This window comes from Simochromis diagramma, unplaced genomic scaffold, assembly GCF_900408965.1.
Source record: "Simochromis diagramma unplaced genomic scaffold, fSimDia1.1 OVJJ01000571.1, whole genome shotgun sequence".
Classification (NCBI taxonomy): Eukaryota; Metazoa; Chordata; class Actinopteri; order Cichliformes; family Cichlidae; genus Simochromis; species Simochromis diagramma.
In genome coordinates this window covers 1,621,956-1,639,185 of record NW_024386885.1, presented here as the reverse complement: position 1 = coordinate 1,639,185, position 17,230 = coordinate 1,621,956, and the positions used below count along the sequence as shown (strand labels likewise).

At 42.8% G+C, this 17,230-nt stretch overlaps 1 protein-coding gene across 6 annotated transcripts in view; it reads right to left on the bottom strand.

Annotated features, from left to right (window-relative positions):
* The window catches only part of rims1b (regulating synaptic membrane exocytosis 1b), an 82,661-nt gene that overhangs the window by 58,271 nt on the left and 7,160 nt on the right, over nt 1–17,230 (bottom strand). For all 6 annotated transcript variants that reach the window (XM_040033478.1, XM_040033479.1, XM_040033480.1 and 3 more), the window contains exons 2-4: nt 3,387–3,600; nt 542–553; nt 63–83 (exon numbers count right to left, since the gene is read on the bottom strand). In XM_040033478.1, coding sequence (XP_039889412.1) covers nt 63–83; nt 542–553; nt 3,387–3,600 — 247 coding nt within the window. The remainder of the gene's footprint in view (nt 1–62; nt 84–541; nt 554–3,386; nt 3,601–17,230) is intronic.

The following is a 17,230-nucleotide window of genomic DNA, read 5'->3' as shown; positions in this document are numbered from 1 at the left end:
GAGGAGGGGACAATAGTTGTGACCCATGCAGCAAAATCCATGGATTGTCCAGCAAGTCTTACCCTGTCCTTCACTATGAGACACTTTGCAGGGGGAGGAGACAGACAATGGAAACAGAGTTAGTCAGGATTTATACGGAGAGAGTAACCGCTGAGGAGACAACAGTTCCAGGTGTCTCCACCCTGGATGGTACAGTAAAGGCTCAGAGAAATAACCAAACTATATGAACTTTCAGAGACTCCCTTTGTTCAGTTAAGTCAGTAATCCACAAGCGGATTTGTGCAAATACTGGCTACGTTCCAACCCAATAGCTTGCTCTCTTGCATCTGATACTGCTGTTTTCTTGTTTTTTAAATGACAGATGACACCAATGTGTAAGAAACTGAACTTATTTGGTTTTGCATCATATTTCCAGGATAGAAATCAGCTCCAGATCTAAACGCAGCCAGCATTTCCTTCCTTTACCTTCGAGTAGTACAGACGTCACGTTCACAGCACATAGAGAAAACAGAAAAAAAACAAAAGAAAAAAGGATGCTAACCACTTTGTCCTCCTTTGTGGCATGCAGTCCAGGTAGCAGGGAGAATCAAGAAAAGTGAGGGAGGGGTGGGTCGGAGTAGGAAAGGAGAGAAATAAATGATAAAATGAACGGAGAAGTAGAGGAGGTGAAGTTGTGACGTGGAAGAGCGGACAGATTGTGAGAAGAGAAGGGCAAATGCATGAGGAGAAAAAGGAGAAAGAGGATGTGGTGCAAACATCTGTTAGTTACATTCTGCAGAGTTATTTCACATACTTCATAATCAGAGTCTGAGGGCAGCGGAGACAACAGCACGCACATGTATGTGATTGCTGACACGTTAGGCTGCGGCGGCATGCAACGTGCTTGCTCGTGACCTGCGACAGGATCAGGATGTGCCATGCCTCCTACACTAAAAGCAACACAGAGAACTGTTTTGGTTTTTTGGACACGTCTTCCCTTTTAACCCATTTTCTGGATTTATGCACTGCAAACAATCTCAGGTCCTTTAAATCCAAAATATTTTGCTCATTAAACTAATAGAGTTAGCGCCCAGCGTCACGTAGAGGCTAAGCTTTGTGGTTTGTGTGTCGCTGTGATGCCTTCTGCAGGGCACAGGGCAGCACTACACAGCTCTTTCAATCAGAATTAATTAATTATTACACTAAGCTGCTTATGAACAAGTAAACGTTTGTTTCCTGATAATTTCTCCCTAATTATTTTTGTTTTTATAGTTTTGCAGAGCCCCTGTGTGGCTGAGAATGGATCTTTGTCCTTTTGTCAAAAGGGTCTCTAGCTTTGAGGCTGTGAAATTATGTCCAGGAAAGTGCAACATACTGATGTCGTGTACAGCGTGATATTTTACCCAGACAGTTTTTGTAGTACAGTTTTAAAATTACCCCCCAGAAAACAGGTTTTTGATATTTACTTCATGTTGACTTTAAAATGGTTTATGGAGTATTTTTATGGCAATGTTCTAAAATTACATTTAGTACTCGTCTTTGTACTGTGGTATTTTTTTAATGACAAAAAGCCTGTTTCTAGCCAGCTCACTTTTAAAGTGTATGTAGTGCATTCATTAAAATGCACGTGATGAAGTGCATACAGTATATTTATAGAGCACTAAATGTAATTTTGAGGTACAAACTTCTGCCTGGAGGAAAATAAAGTGTTCTGCTCATGTGGAGTAAATGAGCAGTCTGTAGGCAGGAGAAAATTTTATGTGATGCAACAAATCTCACACTTTCCTAATGCTGTTATTTTGCATGACTGGACAAACGGGCCGGGACAGAGGCAAGCACTGCCGAGACCATGAGAGCGTCACTTCTGACACATCACTCCCACATAACACACACACACACGCTCGCTAATGCACATACACACATAGAGAGAAGAAGTGGAGCACGACTTGCATGTTGCGTATTCCTTGTAAGGACTTATTAATGAAATTGTCTTGTGAATGCAGAAACTTTTAGTTTAAAATAAATAGAAAACAAATCTTGGAAAGAATCTTGAAAAATGACGTATCAGCTTTAGGAGAGACGGACCAGAAAAATAAAGGGGAAAAATTATGTTCTAAAAATATCTATTAATGAACTGCAAATGAAGCATTTAATGAGCAGATTTTGTGTTTGATGTCTTCTAACCCCAGTTAATTAGGCAGGTTTATAGATTAATTGATTCATTATGTAAAAGTAGCACAAATACAGAAACAAACAAATGAACGAAAATCTCCAGCAAGAAGATCAAAGCAGCAAAGACATGAAGTTACACCTAAAATAATATTTAAAAGATTTTGCACCTTGAAATTTCACTTGTAAAATTTCTATTAAATTCAATTTATAACCACGAAGTTCTTCGAGAAGACCACATTGTCTGGTTTTATATGAAGTCCAAATAAGTTGGTATTTGTTGTATTTATAAATGATGCTAGCCTCCTCTCTTTACTTCCGTGAAGCAGTGTGCCTGCTGTTAGAGTAATATTAATGGCTGTACCAGCAGGGATACTATCTTTAGCCCCTTTTTTGACTGGCCTTTTGAGTTCTACATACGTGTGGTGCCAGTGGGAGTCCAGGCCCAGCTGGGATGGGCGGATACTGAACAGATTGGGAACCAGCAGGCCAAGGGTGGAGGGCTCATGGTCAGGTAAGATAACCAGAAGGTGGGCCTCTCTCTTGGGCTGGAGGAGAGCCCAGAGAAAGCTTGGATGGAAGAGGGGCCGGGTCTTAAAATAGCACAAACATGCTTAGTTTATGGCTGGAAGGCACACTGATTCAACATGAATCCCATGAATGGAGATAACGTGGTGATACAGTCTGTGTCTTTAATTATAATGAGCTGCTTTTCAGCTTGTAGCCCAGGCTTGGTGCAGGTCAGTGCATTTAGTGCATTGCTGGCTTTAGTTTGGCATTTTATTTCTTTTTTAGACAAACGATATTACCCAGACAAGCTGTTTATCAGCTGACTCTTCACGTGGCACCATCAGAACCAGGGCACAAAGATATATATATATCTTTATATCTTTGGTACTGACATGCACGACTACACAGACTAAATTTTATCTTAAAAATTTATACTTTAGCCTAGAATTTAGCGTGATTGTGCCCAACATTTTGCTTTACTGTTGGTTTCACTCAATACTTGCAAACCTAATATTCCCATCGGCTCCTGTTTTGGAAGATTGGCTTGGCACCTATGTCTCGTGCCAAGCCATTCTTCCAATACACTTTGTTCTCACCAAAGTGTGACAAGGAAACAAAAAAAGCAGACGTGACAAACACACAGAAGCAGAAGGAGCGATCGTGTATCGTCTACAGCAGGAATGAGGTGAGTACGAGAGGACGAAGGAAAACATTCAGAGGCTTCTCACATTGTTGGAGCGCAGAGAGACCCGCCCTCCACAGCGAGCGCAGAATTTGATCTGGCAGTAGGAGCAGAGGTGGCCGCAGCCATCTGCAAACTTAGTCTTGCGGCAGATGCCGCAGGTGGGCGCGTCGTCCTTCTGCTGGGTCTGCTGGCGCCGCGTCTCGGCCCCGATGCGACGCACTTCCTGTTTGTAGCTCTCAAACTGCTTGTGCAGTGTTCTGAAAGGAGAGAAGACAGAAGTGGAAGATTGCCCATTAGTGGTACATCATGAACTTTAGTTTGTTAAACTTCTTAACTCACCAGCTCTCTTCACAGAGATCTCGATGTCTAATTATCCATACACCAAACCAGAAGAAGATGTTGAAGGATGTCTGAATAACTGAATAATTCTTAGAATAAATAAATCGTTCAGAAAAAGAAAGTGATGTTTCAGTTAAAGGAAAATAAGTGGCAATTAGAGCTCCACTTGAAAGGTCCCTTTAAGAAAAAAAAAAAAATCATACACCCAATTAAGTGAAACTTCAGCTCAGTTTTGCGCTCACAGACTTCCTCCCTCCCTGCTTCCCAGGATGCCAGTGATGGAAATAACCCGAGTGTGAATTGCAAATCAGGCCATGTGAAAACACCCACAATGTTGTCTCCACAGAAGTGTCAAAGGAATACTGAATTAGCATAGCATGGCTCGCATATATGGGACCCAGACAGGGACTTTAATTACCTCGCTTAGTAAGAGATTTAAGACAGGAAGGAGATGGCTTCATTCACACATTTGCAGCCAATTTGTGTAACCAAACAAACTTTATTCAGGGCTCTCGCAACACACCGACGTTTTAGCTGAGCTATTTGTCAAAAACTGTGAAATTCACTCTTCTGCACACTTGACAAAGTTGAAAATGACAGATGAATGAAACCCACAAATAAAGCGGGATAAGTGGAAAACCTGCTGGTCATCAGGGCGCTGAGCGCTCCACACTGATTTGTGTTTTCCACACAGGCATTACTTGGACAGCCCACTCAGCCACAACTTTAAGAGAAAAACATCAATAATTTCAATAATCTGACAGTTTAGTCCATCCTAACCAGGTAGCCCCGCCCCTGCTCATCTTCTGTTTTCCCATTGGCTGGGTCACAGGGCAAACTGCTGTTGTGGTGGTTTCGATATCATTCAGCTGGGTCTCCAGACAGCTTCTTATCCTGTGGTCCAAAGCTTCAACTGTAACCAAAGTATGTGTGGGAAACACTGCTGAGGTAACAGAGCTGTGAGCTTAGAAACAGCACCCATCACAAGCACCCAGATCTCGAGATAACTTAATAATAAATACATTTAAAAGAGCTTCAAATACACTTAGTGTAGACTGGTTACCTGGGTCTATTGTAAGCAGACATCGCTTTCTGTATGTCAGCTGCTGGGCAGGAAACGGGTTGAAAACATAACACCTGATCTGTTGTCAACAGCTTTTCATGGTACAAATAATCAAAGAGATAACTATCCTCCAGCATGACCCAATCAAAGTCCAAGAATGTTGCTGTGCCTCAACACGATTCTTCTTTCTCTAAAAAGGTCTGTGTCAGTCTTAAGAAAAAGGCACTATATCCGGATGAAATGGTAAACAATTTCAGAAAAATTTCTAGTCGTCCTCAAATAAAGAAAAAAAGAATGTCGAATAGAAACTGTCAAAGCCGGGGCCGTGATTTTCTTCACTGAAGACTTTCTGCTTGTCTGTGGCTCACAGTGCTGCTGCAGCAGACTGCCACCATGCACAGTTGGAGCGGGGAGGAGCCCGGCGGTCTGGGACACATCTCGGCCAATCAGCTCACACGAGAAATGGCTGAAACAGGCACAGGAGGGCTGAATGAAATCTGCTTTTATTCATTAATGTTGAGGTTAGATGACAAATCAATTGGTTAAATTATTCGTTAGATAATCATTTAGGTATGTTATGTTTAATCTGAAATTATAAATCCTATAAAAGAATATAAAATTAGCCTCTAAGTTAAGGGCTCAGCTCTTAATAAGTTACTTTATTTTCTCAGAGTGCATGATGACAATGATCCTGAGCTCTTAATCCATCACCATTATTGGCTGTGTGTGACTGAGGAAAACAGGATGAAGCCTTGAAGGTTCAATAGATAATGAGAGGAGGACCGATACAAACATCACATGCTTCCAATAGAAAGTGTCTGCGCATGTCTGCAAAAATACTCATATGCTCATGTATTTTTTTTTTTACATAAAAATGCTTCAATTTAAGCTTTAATTTATGGTTGAATGGACATTTTCCAAAATTAAACCCTAAGCTGTATTTCAGATGAAAAACCAACATGACGATTCCACGGTAGCAACGTCATAAACATGACCCCTGACCCCAAGAAGCTATCCATCCTGCCGACGTGAGTCCAGGGGCTGAGCAAAGCATGGGCGCAATGGGAACAGCTGTCAGAAACAGAGGGTACGCAGCAGGTTGTCATGGTAACGCAGCAGCATCAAGCGCTGGGTGTCAGCGGGTGTCGGTGCACCAGCTGTTCTGTTCTTAGAGATACAGTTTCATCAGCCTTTTTCTATCGTTTCCACACATTCAGCAGACGCGCACCGTTAAAGCTGCACGACGCGGCTCATGATATATAAATAAATCTGTGCTCTCAGCCTAAATCATGAGCTCAGCTGAGGAGGCTCTCGTCCCCCTTGTCTCCAAGTTTATCCACATCAGTGACCGTTTTCTGATTGCACGTGCTACTATTAGCTAACAAACTGCAACTATTGTGGATTTTAATCTGAATTAATGAATGGGGACCTACTCTGCTCAGCTCCCTATATTTACCTTTAGACTCTATTAAAGTAGCTTTGCATGATTTATAAAGGAAATAATCTTTATGTATTTTATATTCGGGCTTGGTTTATCTGGTTGAACAAGCTGTTGAAGTGCCCCTTCATTTCAATCCAGATGTTTTCTGATTGGCTGCCTCTTACAAACAGAAGGTTTGAGCGGAAGGTGGGTGGGGCTTCTTTGTGCCTGAGATGACTATGTTAGGGACATCCCATCTCTGTGACCTCCATGCCATGTATTCCAGCCCTAACCTTATCCCTAACCTTAACCAGCACTTTAATGACATGAAATAGTGTTTTCCAAAGCAATTTGAGGAAAATGAACAAACATGTGTGGATTGATTCCAAACGGTTCTCATGTTCCCTCATTTTTCCGATCTAGTCATTTAGGAACGTGCTGGGTGCCCGGAAGCGTAACATGTTGACGATTTGTCACCTAGCTTAAAATATTACACCTCGGGAGTGAGAACGTGTTGCCTGGGGTCAAGGTCGGATCCATCTCTTTGTCTCAATAAACAAAAACAGCCACACTGGATGATGCTGAAAACTCTCGGCTTGGAACTACGCTAACCAATGGGTGACATCATAGTGACATCTTTTATATACAGTCTGTGTTCGTGAGTGTGTGTTGCCAGATCCATCTCCCCTGACTCACACACTTTCCACCAATGCATAAGCTTAACCTTGACTTAGCTTCAGATACATGAGTCACCCTAACCACACCGATAAAAACATAATCACTACGGAAAGACACAGGAAGAGACGTCCTCTCAGGTGAGGACATGCTCTTTGTGTTCACTCTGCTGTGTGTTCATTGATTACATGCCTGAGCCTGCTGCTTCCCCGGGGGTCAGCCACCATGGCTGGGAACACAGGTTGTGAAGGAGAACTAAAGTATTTCAGAGTCACTTTTCCACTGGTAACAAAAATGATTTGTAATATTTGGATTCTTCCTAAATTTCTCTGCTGCACCAACTTTAATAGCTGCTGAATGTAGGACATCATTGCACGCTTAACTTCAGTTACCCACACTCTCTTTCAATAACCGATATATTAATAAAGATCACACACTGTTGTTCTGGGATATCAGACTTTTTTTGTGAGAAAATGATGATAAATTTGAGCTTTGATTGTTGGTCTTGACTCACGGTAAGTGTGGCTATCTTAACTTAGCTTACCTTTGGTCCACACAACACTTACCATTGCAGTAGGTGAGTCCAGCTTTGGCCCAAATGACCATCAACCAGAAGAGAACCAGTCTCAATACCACTTCTTTTTGGCTTCTTTTTAGCTTTGTTTTTGACTCCGTGTGTTCTGCTGCTGTTTCAGAAAGGTTAGATATTAAGTCATGTGGTTATCACTAGAACTACACGATTATAGGGTTAACTTTGATCTTAGCTGTTAAGAGAAAGTTTTCTCTTTGAGACTACTGAGACCAAAGCAGAGGTAAAAGGGAGAGCGAATATTAAAAATACAAGACTGCTTGGACATAAGCACAGCGCGGCTCGATGAAGGACATACGTTTTCACCTAATAAGACAAATCATGGCTACTGAGAAAAAAGCTCCATGACTCAATAAGAACTCTTCAACAGTACCAACGGCTGGTCACATTTCTTAGCATTTAACAAATAATGTAGCAACACCACCTCAGAAAAATTACAGGAGCTCTCGAAATCATCGCTCGAGAAAAATCCGTCAGAAGGAATAAAGAGAGCAATGGTCACCTTCTGCAAAACCATCCCCTTGTTTTGGGGGGTGTCTCAATGTTGCCTGTTTGGTGCACCTGTTGTCGCTTTCATTTGCAACAAAAGCAGGGTGCAATTGATTCACACATTGATACATCATGGCTTGGCAGGCCGATATCCCTAAAGACCAACAGATACTGTGTATTGTATACACTACATTTTTAAGCAGTGTATAAGTTATATTCATTTCAACCCATTCATCTCCAAAAAGGGTGAAACTCTCCATGAATGTCCCAGCTGTAACCGAAGCCTGAAAAACCACAGTTGTAACAGGCCAGGTGTCAGTAGTACTAAGAACTGCAGCTATGCATCACCTCCAATGGGATGTGAAAGGGAAGTGACAAACAAGCAACTAAAAACTGTTAACAATGATAAAGAAAGTTAGTCTTCCCTCACAGGATACTTTTGTCTGATAACCATACAAGGCCAGGCAACATTGTTATCAGTGGTCACCGTAAAACACAACTAAAACCATCTGCTAAAAACATTCGAAATAAGAGTTTAGCTATACCTTTGCCTGCAAAATTGATAGGTTTACCACCTGAAGTAGCTCTGGGTCTCAACACATGTCAAAGACAAAGGACAAGCATCTCTAAATGATCACCTTCAGAAAAATCCTTCACCATGACTCAATCTCCTGAAGAGAACTGGTACATGCTTCACAACTCCTCCACCAATCAGAATGCATAAAGAAACCTGTCATGTGAGACACTGTGGGTTAATCTGGAAGCGCCATTCAACATCTATCAAAAGCTAAATGTGGAACTTCTCCTCTCAGCAAACTTTATGGGATTTCTAGAAGCAGTAGCTAGCCAGACGGTTGCAGACTCCCCGTGAAAATAAGAGAACTTTTGAAGCCTAAGAGTCATCAAGGCCTTTTAGGCAACCTCTCACAATCTAATCACGCACACAGTCATTCTATTAGAATCACAGAAATCCTACTAGACACCGCCAAAAGCAATGAAATGGAAGCGAGGCCTCCGACTGATAATTGGACTGATGCTCTCGGAAGTGAGAAGCTGTATACCTCTGGAACAGATCACTTAAAGAATAAGATCAATTTCTTATATAAAACATGGGAAATCTTTTTTAACTACATGGAGAATCTCCCATCTCACATGTCTCAGTGTCTGCCAGCAGGGTCTCTCTAACTCCACAACACTAAGACTATAAATAGGATCACTTTTATAGCTGCCCTATTTATAGCCACTCAGTGCAGAGAGACAATGCGTCTGATCAGGACCAAAGTTTTACGAGATGACATAGCCTTCATACGGTGATGAAATTATTACATTATGGAAAAAAGTCACCTTTACATGCTGGTAGCATGTGGCCGTGGCAGACAGTGACCACAGGGGCCACAGTGGTGTGAACCAGCTGATCTGTGGCTGCCTCGTCTCCCTCGGTGATCACCGGGGGGCCGGCAGGGACAGAGAGCCAGATGCGGGTTAGCCGTGGCCTTGTCAAAACACGTGTGTGCAAATGAGCACACATGCACAAATATAAACAATGACACAGACAGAAACCCCACGTATACACATGCACGGGTTAGCCTTCGCCTCAGGCCTCGCATAAACTATTCAGCAAGTCCAAGAACTCCCTCCCTCCTCTTCCTCCTCCTCTTGTTCCCTCTGCATCTCTCCCTCCTCTGTCTCTGCTCTCCTCACCAGTCACTGGTGTTGAGTTGTTAATTAGCGCCGCTATGAATACATGGCCCAAGGATGGGGAGGGGAAAGCTCTGTTTTGTGCGTATGTGTCTGTTGGCGAGTGTTTGTGTGTGTAGGGCAGTTCTATTTCTGTCCCATCAGCTGATTTCCAGTGACGCCTTGCAGAAGACTCTCTGCAGGAGGACGTTCAAGAAACTGGAAAGAAGGCCATGTGTGCTTCAACTCTCAGTAAAGGTCAGCAGGAAGCGTTTGGTTTGATTTGCCCCGCCCCTTTCATGACCCATGGTGTAGTCCTCAATACCCTGGATTTTACCAGCCAGCATAAAGACTGCTGCTAAGCTAAAGCTAAATCCTGTGAATTGTTCTTTTCTAAGAATTCTGGTTTTCTAGTACATCTTTAGAAGTAACTTTTAAAGGTACCACGTACATACATGACAAAATCCTACAAACCCTCACCTACTACATGAAAGCTAGCAGTAAGCTGGTTGTGCTAGTTAGCTTCCAGATCATTGATAGCACCTTAAATAATTCAGACATACAAAAGTTATTTGGATGCAAGTAGAGTTCAAACTTGGAGAATATTACATTGCTTGCTGTATGCTGAATCTAATTCACGCAAAGATCAATTTTAAGTTCATATTCGTCTGAGATTATCAGACAAACCTGATACAGTGATGAAAAGCAAATGTGTCCATATTGATTAAACACTTCAACAGGTCATCAGCAGTCAGCTGATCCATTAATGATGCTGTGATGTTATGAAACTTCCACCATCCTCTTTCTCTTATAGAATTCAGGGCCGTGCTGGGGCTGGAGCCTATCCCCACTAACACAGGATGAGAGGCTGGGTACACCCTGGACAGGTCCCCAGTCTGTGGCAGGACTAAGACAGAGAGACAGACAACCATTCATATTCACAACTACGGGCAATTTAGAATCGCCAGTGACCCTGGACTGTGGGTGAGAGAATCTACGCAGACACAGGCAAGTAGCCAGAAGGTGGATTTGAACCCAGGACCTTCTTGCTGTGACAAAACAGCCCTGAAACAGCCTCTGTAAAGCAACATGAGTTTATGGACTCAATCACGTGTTTCAGTTCATACTGAATAAAACATTAAGTCTATTTATACATTTTAGTCAACCTAAGTTGTAGAAAAGAGGATCATCCATGATGGGCCAGCTAAAGATTTGTGATTGATAAGTCGTTAGACAATGAGAGTCATCCACTGCTCAACTGTAATATATGAGTTCAAAACAGCAACACAGTGATGGGAAAAACACTCGTCTCAAGGCTTCACAATGGGGAGCTACATCCATGCTTTTTACTATCTATGGTTCTACCCGAAGTGCAACGGTGCCCATCCTTGGAAGTGTTTCTGTTTATTTTTGTTTTATTAATTTACTTATATTCTAAGCATGCAATAAATTAAAGTTATGATTGTCTTGCCATTGTTTTAGATCAGGGGTGGGCAATCTCAGTCCACGAGGGCCGGTGTCCCGGCAGGTTTTAGATCTCACCTTGGGTCAACACACCTGAATCACATGATTAGTTCGTTACCAGGCCTCTGGAGAACTTCAGGACATGTTGAGGAGCTAATTTAGCCATTTAAATCAGCTGTGTTGGTTCGAGGACACATCTAAAACCTGCAGGGACACCGGCCCTCGTGGACTGAGATTGCCCACCCCTGTTTTAGATAGATGCATAGATACAGGAAAGATGGCGCTTGCATTCTTGCATTTGGAAGGACTTTGAAAAAGACACCACTCCCCAATCGACTGTGATTCAAATATCAATAGCTATCGAAGGCTTCTTATTTTCTTATTCCTAAGGTGGACAACAGAAGAAGCAGACAGGATTGAACACTGACTGGGACTTTTCAGAGATATGGCAGTTTTTTTAGTTCACTGGATCAATAATCCAAGCACAACAGAGGGCGTTGAAGCGAAAAATGTTTCTTCTGCTGCTGGAGCTGGAGACCAGGGAAGACAACAGACATGTTGACACATGCTGTGAGGAAGCAAAGAGAGGAGGGAGCTCGGGGATGGCGACAGAGTAATCAGAGGAGGTAAATGAAAGCAAGCAGACCCAGAAAGGGAGAAGAGACTGTGAGATAAAAAGAAAAGAAACAGGATGGCAGGAAGAAAAGGTGAGGAGTGTGTAACACACAGAATCCCATCTCAGAAAGACATGGATCGAGAAACTGTCTACAGGGAGGAGGTGGAGGAGGAGGAGGAGGAGGAGGAGGGGGAGAGAGAACAAGTGAAAAAGCAAAGGATGAACAAAAAGAGCCAAGACAGAAACAAGCGTGGGCCAGAGACCAGCGAAGGAGAGAAGCTGATGCATCCGGAGCCACTCTATAAATACCACTTGAGGAGTAGATGATGGAAAGAGGATGGAGACAGGATGATGGAAAGAGGAAGGGGAGGAAGAAGAGGGGGGAGACAGAAAAAGAATAGACAGATCCTCTCAGGCAACTGCAATCTATGAAAAGCAAGAAGACTCTGCTTACAAATACTACTACTACTGCTACTACTGACTTGAAATAACCGATAGAAAATGTGTTAGAAATAACCTAAAAAAAAGTAAAGAACCAAAAGAGAAGAGCAAGAGATGGCTGCTAACCCAATGCAAACATCTTCTTTGCTTTCTTGTTTGCCTGCCATGATGTTCTCTATGACGACTTTTACATACTTGCCTCCATCATCTCTCAAAAGGCTATAAAATAGTACAAACGTCATAGCAGAAAAAAACACCCAGATGGCTGCTGTGTACCTCTATAGGGCAGACATTTCTTAAGCAGTCTGGTTGATCCTGCCTGGCTTGATGGAGTTTGATTCCCAGCTTTCATGCATACAGTCACATCCTCTCAGGCTGTTATATTTACACCAACCTGCTGGGTTAGTACACAATTTAAGAGCTGCAGTTCAAAAAACAAAATCTGGCTTCTGTAAAAGGAAACTCAGTTTCAGGGTGGAGAGAACCTTTCATTTTTCACCACACCAATCCTTTCAGTACCATATATATATATATATGTGTGTGTGTGTGTGTGTGTGTGTGTGTGTGTGTGTGTGTGTGTGTGTGTGTGTGTACATGTTCCCTCAGAACAACTACAAGGTAAGATTCAGAAATGTTAAATATACAAGAATTTTTCCTTCAGTGTTAAATTTGACACCTAGTACTGAATTACTTTTAGGATAAATTATGAAAAATGGACGCTCGGCAGTTAGTGAATCATCCTGTTGCGTTTATTATTTTCAAAATACCACAGTTTTTTGCCTTGGTTGTATCATTATTTGTTGTATGTTGTTGTATATTTTTTGTTTTGTTAGTTTTATCCACGACCTTAAAGGCCGGTCCGACAAAAATATTGTCGGACATTAAACCGGTCCGTGGCGCAAAAAAGGTTGGGCACCGCTGCTTCAACCAATAAGCACAACCGTGTTTATCTTCTTCTTCTGAAGTGCCCTAACAGCTCTGCACTGAAGAAGCAGCACCGCCCTGTCGCTGATGGGTGTGAAGAGGGTAAAAGAACAGACCTGATGTTGTATTGTTCGCTGGAGGTTCAGTCTTGTGTAACTAGCACGTTGCTGTTCTTACTGCGCCATAATTACACAGGCCTCCTGCTACACAGCTTCAGCCTGGCTTCAGCCTTCAGGATCAAACTACAGCAGCCCCTCCCAGAGATAGTGCTTAGATGTTGATAGCTCTTTTATTGATGTTGTGAGTGTTTTAGCCATATTTATGGAGGAGAGTGCTTTTTTGGCATGGACTCCTGAGCGTCTCTCTTTCCTCCTCTACATGCATTTATATTTTCTCTTTTCCATTTATATCCCTCTAACATCCATCTTCCTCCATTTCCTTTATTTCTTTTCCTCCTATACCTCACTGTCTCATCTCGTTTGTGCTGTATGGGATTCCGCTCTGAAAGCGATCACAGTGGTCTCTTCCACATCGCTGTCTATATGCAGTTCACTTTGTGTTGTCCTCCTGTTTGTTGAATACTGAGCCACGCACACATATGTAAATCACAAAGCCTCTGACCTCACTCAGCCTGCTGGTTGATGTGTAAGCCATAGCTCTAGTTGGGGGAGTAGTTGTGGAGTAATTACAGGCGACCTCTAATCCCCTCACTGTATCCCAGCAGTCTCCTCTCCGTTGCACGCCACCTCCTTTGTTATTTTCTTCTATTCATCCTGCTCTCCCAACCTCCACACACAATGAGCCACAAATGGAAAATAATACACATCTGCACAACTCCTGGACTTAACCAACTTAAGCAGCAGCATTAACCATGGCCTGTAAAACTCCCATGATGTTATCCATTCTACGTTGAAGCAAAGTGTCCAGGCAAAATGGTAAAACATACAGTTCCACATGTAGCTGCTTAAAGCTAGATACAAAAGTGAGGCAATCCCCTTAGACTCCTGTGTTAAAGGAGAAATAACCATGTTGACATCCTGGGTTTTAGCATGCTCAAAGTATACTTTGGCCTGCAGACTGGAGCAGCTAGGATTCAAACCTTCCAAGCACTAGATCAGCAGTCCCCAGCATTTCTTTGCGCCACGGACCAGTTTATGGCTGACAACATTTGAACAGACCGGCCTCTCACATTCACACACTGGTGCAGGCAAACCACAGTTGTAGCCACAGCTGCCCTGGGGCAGACTGACAGAGGCGAGGCTGCCATATCGCGCCATCGGCACCTCCAGCACCAGTAGGCGGTAGGGTAAAGTGTCTTGCCCAAGGACACAACGACCAGGACAGAGAGAGCTGGGGGATCGAACCGGCAACCTTCCGGTTACAGACGAGCTTCCCAACCCCTGAACCACGGTTGCCCTAAACACGCAAAGTTGCTCCTCACTAGGGAAATATGGGGAACATCAAGTTCACAGGTGTGGTCAGCTGTTCGCGATGTAGCATGTTTGCAGACGTTGGCTCTGTTGCTTGGCGTGCTGTTTAAGTCAGCGTGCGGAGGTCGTTTATGTGCTGATCCCGTAGCCTGCTGTGTGTGTGGCCGCTCAGGATACACTCCCTTGGCTTCATTTGACCACAAACACAGACAGAGATGAAGGGAGAGCAATGTAGAGAGTCTGGTCAGCCCAAGCAGAATGCATTCTCATTAAACTTTAATGCTGCTGAGGTCTGGGAGCACTAACGGGGGCTACTCACTCAGGTCGCTCACTCTCAGCACACTCAGCCAGACACCGCGAGCCTCCACCTCCTCCCTTCCTCTGTGAGTCTGATAAGGCTGCACCTCCTTCTCTGCCACATTTTGTTCCCTGCGTCTCTGATGCTGTAGCTAATGATTAACCAGATATCAAGTGTGTGCAGCTGTATCAACACACAGACACGCGGCTGTTTCCCAAAGTGCACAAAAATTGTCAAGTGAGGCAGAAACCTTTTTAGATTTACTCCTAAGCTAAGCAGTGTTTATTTAATCATTACTATTTATTAGCACGATAATGTTGTTAATATACCGATACCGTGTAAATGTCTCCGCTCTTCTCAAAAAGATTACCAGCAGGTTTTGAACCCTCACTGCTCTTATGAGGCCACATGAGCCTTTGTGACTGATGAGAAAAGCTTGGACTGATCAGGTGGGGAAAGAAAATCTAATCTAATCTTTTACAAGCCAAACTGGGAAAACCATTCCACAGATGCTGTGTTTTTTGGCCTAGTTCATAACTTAGTTGTCACATCATTTACATACACTCTATTATTGAGAGCAGAACAGAGTAAAGTCAAATACTGTTGATGCTGAGAGTACTCACAATTATGGAAACATGACTCCAACTTTAGGCTGACTTTGTTCTGCATCTGTTTAGATGAAACATTTGTTTTCAGCTTTTTGTGCTGAAACCATAGGCTGTACATAAAAGATGGACATAACTAAGAGATCTGAAAAGGAACGAAGACTTTATGGTCTTAATCACTAGGTTCAAGTTTTGCCTTAAGATTGAAAACTCACTACAGTGGGAGTGTGTAGTTTCCTCATCATGTGATTACAGATTTTAGTACATAAAGAAGAAAACAACAACAATTGATAACAGGATTTCACAAAGTAAAGGCTGATATCACAGTGGTAACATCCATCTTGTGCTTATGTAGTCTACATTATTTAAATTCATGACCACCTAGGTCACTGACTATACTATACTCGTAGAAAAAGCATCACTTTCACTTTGTTGTTAATTATCTGTTTGATTCCATATGTCTGATTCAGGGACACAGTGGGGGTGGAGCCTAAAGGTGCTTTTATGCCACCTGTCGCACGGCACGACAGTGGTTGACTCCATCAATTTTAAGATCAGTGTTTGCATTATACAGTCTTTAGTTTTAATTGTTTAACAAAATGCATGGACGGCATGGTGGCACGGTGCTCAGCACTGTTGCCTCACAGCGTGGGTTCTCTCCGGGTGCTCCAGCTTCCTCTCACAGTCCAAAGACATGCAGTTAGTGGGGATAAGTTAATTGGTGACTCTAAATTGCCCTTGTCTATGTGTCAGCCCTGTGACAGACTGGCGACCTGTCCAGGGTGTACCCTGCCTGTCGCCCTAAGACGGATGGATATTTTTGGAAAAAAAAGAAATGTAAATATCTGCATACACAGAGGGTTTAAAACTGACACTCCTTCACATAGTTTCATGGGGGAACCAGCAGTTCAAATAACTCAGTATCACAAAAATTAGGATTATTCTTGACTAATACGGATTTTAAAGTATAACCAGTACTAGTGTTAAAAAGGTGGAAAAGAGGCTGTAACAAATCTGGCTGAAGTTCAGATTCCAACGTTTTTAACCCTTTTTACAACCAAACAACCTTCCCCAAACTTTAGTTGTTGTTGTTTTTAACCATAACCACATTATTTCTCCTGAAAGTAATAATCAGAGAATATCTGATAATGGCAAAAGAAAAAGAAAACAATGTGCACATGGCAGAAGTGAGCGTTAAACAAAAACTGTCACTGAATGTCATCGGGAGTTGTAAGAATCCGTCACTGTGTTTGGTGAGCATTGTTTCTGGTGACAGAAAGCTTTCAATTGAATGAATGCTGCAGAAAAGCCCGAGAAATAGTATGCAGAAAATGTGTGAACAGGCCCGTCCACATACATTCTCTGGCTTTCAAACCTAGATTCTGGCCCATATTTACTGCATTGGACACACACATGCATACACACAGGTGCACTACGCTCTTTTTTTTCTCTTGCAAATTAAATGAAAATTAAGTAAAAAGATGACGGACGGAAGCTCAGAACCATGCACACAAACACACCGGGCTTCTATTCCCTCCAGGTGTTGCAGACACACCCGACTGCCTCGAAGTTCTTTTAATTAAGAGCAAAGTGTGACGATCCAATCCAGGAAACTCAAACACACACAGAAGCACATGGACTCACACTTGCTCCAGCTGTCTGGAAAGCGAGCGAACGCTCGCTGCAAAGCAACAGGACAAACTGTACAGTAACGCAGGCGTGTGCTGTCTTTGCTAGAGTGTCCTTTCCTTCTGCAAGCCATCTGGGTTTGTGGCTGTTTGTGTTTCGCTTCTCGTTATAAGGACAGCGGTACACATGCTGTCAGAACGTGTGCATCATGTGGAGGTGGGTGGGTGC